Here is a 5223-nt window from a genome sequence, read left to right as displayed (position 1 = left end):
GATTTATATACATTTGAAAACTGGGTAATGGGACATTCTGCATAATGAGTAGGCCTACTTTTACTTTTGGTACTTTAAGTCCATTTTGATGCCAATACTTTTGTAATTTTACTCAAGTACATTTTGAATTCTGGACTTTTACTTGTAACAGAGTATTTCAATTTAGCAGTATTGATACTTTTAAAAGTGAAAATGTGAGTACTTTTTCCACCACTGCCTGGGACCATATTCAACCCTGTGACTCCGAAAGAGGCTTTGCCATCTCTAAGAGGGTCTGTCTGTCTGTCAGCGCGTGTGTCTGCCGGCTGTGTGCCTGGAGCTAACTTCTCTGCTGGACCGATCTGTGCTAAACTGTCACTAGGCTATATATCTCTGCTGTTCGGCCGGAACCAGCTAAATCCAAAATGGTAATTGTTCAGGAAATGAAAAACAAAATATCAATTTTTCAGAAAATGAAGAAAACCTTATATTTTTAAAACAAAGCAATACTGCCTCATCAAACTTGGTATTGTGACTTTATATATTATCAGATACTTGCATGTGTCATTATATTATCACCACTTTACCCAAATCCAGTGCAAGTGGAGTTAGGAGGTTTTGTCCATCATTGATAAGAACAGCTGGCAATGGATCTCAAAGCTCACAACACATCACAACGCATTGTGAGCTTGGAGATCAGCTATTTATGGTGAGCGCCATCCTCATATACTATAGATCAAGCTGAATTCTGTACTTAAACAACTTTTATTTTAACATGCATTGTAAACAACCATGGATCTAACTGTTACCACTGTTGTTCTTCTACAGTTGAGTGCAACAAACAATTCTGCCTCAATACTCAATCATGTATTTAACAAAAGCGATCATGGCACACCAACAATAAAAAAAATGGCATATAAATACAAAATACATTCATGAAAAATAGAATCTTTAGCCTATCAAATCTGTAGCCTACTGCACTAACAATAACAACCACAGTTGAATTTACCTATCATATACCTATCAACATTTTATTATCACACTGTTGTGTGTTGTGTGTTGCGTGTGTGTGGTGGGTGTTTCTTAGTGCTTTAGATTGTCATAAAAGCTGTGAAAGTCTTTTGGCATGATCTCCTTGAGCTCTTGGAGATGTTTGAAACAAACTCCTGCACACACTCATTCTCTGTCCATTAACATTTAAAAAGAAAACACGAGCAGATGACCTTTGTGAAGACACCCTTCTCCTCTTTACTGGGGTGACATCTATCAAACCTTGCACATACATTCTCTTCTCTTCCCAGTTTATGTTCTCCCAAAAGCATTGAAAAATCTTCTCCCTGTCTGCCTCATACAGAGCAGAGCTTCTCGAGAGCCTTAGAGGAGGGGGGAGTTGTTTGTTTTTGACGGACAGTTTGAGGGTCTAATGGAGTTAGGAGTTTTCGTCAGAGGCGCTTTTTAATACTTTTCATATGTTATTATAAAAAAAAAAATTACACAGATGTAGAGGGGGTTCAATAGCGTTGATTTATGAAAAAAACAAAAAAAACTGAAAAAGGAGTTAGCTGGTCCCGGCTGGACACTGACGATAACATAGAACCCCATTACTGTGTTTTCACATGTGCTCTGTCTGTACCAAGGGTTCCCAGTTGCCCCCCCCCCCCCCCCAATCGGACCGCTTAACACGGCATGCTGAATGGCTGACGTGTTAAGTGGTCCGATGGGTGGGCCATGTGCATTTTGAGAGCATGTTTATTTGAATGATCAACCCACCGATTGTGTTCCGGCTTGGGTCAATGGAACTAACATCAGAATACTCTTAAGTTCTTATTCACCGGTTTTAAATGAAGAATACCAAGAGTTTTTTTAGTTTTTACATAATTGTTTTATATTAATGTTATGTTATCAATACAATCGTAGTGTTTTGCCAATTATTTGGGGGCCTACTTGAGATGGCCCACAGGTTGGGAATTGCTGTCTTTCTACTTTTTGAAATATTTTACCTTAGTTTTCTATGATGGAGGTCAATAGGGCTCAGATTGTCCAACTTTGGCATGTATGACGTGACGACATAAGCACATCGTTGCTGTCAGAAAGAAACCTCTTATTTCCATATTCTAGCTTTTTCTGTTTTTTTTCATAATTTAATGCCCTACTTGGTCATACTACAGCGTCACACAAAAGCATCAAAAGTAGCAGATTGGCAAGCTCGAAACGCGGCACGAAGCGACTCATTTCGAGCTTGAGGATCTGCTACTTTTGCTATTTTAGAATTTTAATCCTGAAAAGTATCAGTTTTGGACATATGAGGTTTCCATCAGCTGTTTTCAAAGTGGTTTAATGACATAAAAAGACAAACGGTGCAGCCAAAATGACTTTGACCCGTCTAAAATGTAAATCCTGCATGGCGCTGCTTCTGTCCAGATCCACATTAATCAATCAATCAATCATTTTATATTAGCTTGCTCCGCTGGAAAAAAGCACACTTCAACTATATCTTCACTGAACTTTCATAATCACTTTGATCAATAATAACGCTCACTCTTTCTCAACTGAAAGATCAGTTCCAGGGGGTAATACAAATAATTTTAACCACTTTATCTATATTTTATACGTTGGCTATTAGAAAATAGCAGATATACAAGGTTACAGCGCGGCACGAACGCGCTGTAACCTTGTATATCTGCTATTTTAGAAGATTTTCGAAAAATATCAAAAATGTTTGGAAAACATTGAATAATTCGGATTATTATCGGTCAAATACATATCAATTTGGGGGTCCAATTGGCATGAAAACGAACCACTGACGTAAGCAACTGGACCAAAGATAATTGTATCAGAGAGAGTATCCCCCCCCCACATCCTTTGTCTCTCCTCATTCTCTGGGATGCTATTAAAACCAGCGAACTATGACCCGCACGCTCTGACAGTAAGTCATATGTCATGTTATGTCACAGATCTCAACAACTCAGGCCGTGGCTATTGATTTTCCACAGCAGACGGTCACTCGGGGCCTTTTTGACCCAGGGGTCAATAGGAGGGGTGACACCTCCACGTGACAGACAGGCTGCCCCCTGCGTCATTCAGCCGTGGCGAGGAGACAAAGGGTCTTAACTCAACCCTATTGCTTTCACCTTCGCTCCAATGCTTCAACTCTTAACCCAGTCAATCCGGGAACGCATCGACAAATGTCTTCTAAATCCTCACAGTTTTCTGAATCCCCCCCAGAAGCAAAGATTTGAGTAACAAATGTTCGCTTTAAAAATACTGTATATTCAAAGATTTGAAAAAAATATAAAATTTTCAAAAATAGCAGATCTACAAGCTCATAGCGCGGCAGATCTGAGCTTGTAGATCTGCTATTTTTTAATAGTCCAAAGTATAAAATGGTTATAGCTAAAACAATCTAAAATGACATAGTATTCCCGGATTGAATGGGTTAAAGGAACATACTGTAGTGTATACCACTGGTTCTCAAAGTGAACATTTTTGCAAATCTTTGAATATTCAGTGTTAATTTAAGAGTGCACATTTCCAGAAAATTTAAGATTAACCATCTAAACCCTATACAGTATACTTTGTTGTATGTTAAATAGGCTTTCAAAAATAGTGCTATGAGCTTCTAGAAATTCTATTTCGCCTATTTTTTCGAATGTTCACCTATCATGGTATGCCCAGAATCGGGTCACTCATGGTCCTAAACAAGACTGTCACAGCAGTCAGTAAGTCTGCCCGTCCGTCTGCCTGCTTGCGTCCGGTCCGGACGCAAGCAGGCAGACGGACAGTCTTGTTTAGGATCATATACTGGCCACACTTCCGGACGGTCCGGAAGTGTGGCCAGTATATGATGTCAGTCATCTATGAGGTTCTCTATGCCCTATGAAGTTTTCAGCACAGTTTTACCTTTATTGACTTCCAGTATAAAATTATAAAGTTCAAAATAGAGACGAGTCCAGATCTCCATATATACATAATACTCTGACAAAGCCCCTGCTATGTAGTTATGTTAGACCAGAGTGATGTCAGACCAGAGCTCTGCTCGGCCTACATAAGGTGTTGTAGATTCATGAAGTCAGCCAGAGAGACATTTAAGCTTTGGATTTCACATTCAGATTTTTTTATAGAATGACAGATCCAAAGGCCACTCAAGATGACCATGACTCTTCCACAGACCATGTGAACCATGATCCCCCTCTTGAGCCCATTGTGTCCCTTCCAGAGCAGGAGGTGGTGAAAACATTAGAGGAAAAGGCAAGTCCAAAGGACACTGAAGAAGATGACCATGACAGATCCACAGATGATGCAAATCACAACCCTCACTTTGAGCCCATCGTGTCCCTTCCAGAGCAGGAGGTGAAAACTCTAGAGGAGGATGAGGTGGAGCTTTTCAAAATGCGGGCCAAGCTCTTTCGCTTTGATTCCGAGAATGACCCTCCCGAGTGGAAGGAGCGTGGCACCGGTGACGTGAAGTTGATGAAACACAAAGAGAAGAGCACCATCCGCCTACTGATGAGGAGAGAACGTACCCTGAAGGTATGTGCCAATCACTACATCTGTCCAGCGATGGAGTTGAAGGCCAACGTTGGCAGTGACAGGGCCTGGGTATGGTACACGGTGGCAGACTTCACCGACGGAAGTCCCAAAGCTGAACGTCTGGCAATACGTTTCGGCAGTCCAGAAAAGGCTCAGAGATTTAAGGTGAAGTTCGATGAGTGCAAGGAGGATGTGAGTAAGTCTCGAGAGGAAACGGGAGGAGGGGACACAGACAGCAGCGACACGGACAGTGTGAACAAGGCGGCAGAGAAGCTGGAGGAGCTCTCAGTGAACGAGGAGGACACAGTGTCAGGGACGCCCATACACTTTCCAGTCTGCATTCACTGAACCCCTCTGGGCTCTGGGTTGACAATGACTCATCTGTGTTTGTATCATGTGTCTTGGAGGAACAGGAACACAAAAAAAAAAAAAGCTATATGAACTAAAGTAGCCTATAGTATTAGTAGTTATGTAGCTATGTAGTTACGTCCACTCTGCCTGGTCCCTTCCCCAAATCAAATCAAATAAAAAAAAAAAACAGGACATCATATAGATGATCAGTCAGAGAATGGTCGGTCTGAGATGATGAATTCAAAGACCGACCAATAACGGTCTAACAATGCAGTGGCTCCCATGTGGATCTTGGACGTCATTTGGCCAATTTATGATATCAGTCATCTAGGACGTATGACTGATTTTTGGGCAAGGTTTCTG

The 5223-nt window shown here is 41.1% G+C and overlaps 1 protein-coding gene across 1 annotated transcript; it reads left to right on the top strand.

Moving 5' to 3' along the window:
* Nucleotides 1-4101: 4101 nt before the first annotated feature.
* On the top strand, nucleotides 4102-4857 carry LOC308099611 (ran-specific GTPase-activating protein-like; the record flags this gene model as incomplete). The annotated part of the gene is made up of 1 exon (XM_080448348.1): nucleotides 4102-4857. The coding sequence occupies one exon, from the start codon at nucleotides 4102-4104 to the stop codon at nucleotides 4855-4857; it is 756 nt and encodes a 251-aa protein (XP_080304474.1).
* Nucleotides 4858-5223: the final 366 nt, after the last annotated feature.

The sequence above is a fragment of the Gymnoscopelus braueri genome (assembly GCF_963280865.1).
Source record: "Gymnoscopelus braueri genome assembly, chromosome: 13".
Taxonomy (NCBI): domain Eukaryota; kingdom Metazoa; phylum Chordata; class Actinopteri; order Myctophiformes; family Myctophidae; genus Gymnoscopelus; species Gymnoscopelus braueri.
The sequence above is the reverse complement of the archived record's forward strand: the minus strand, read 5'-3'. Positions and strand labels throughout refer to the sequence as shown.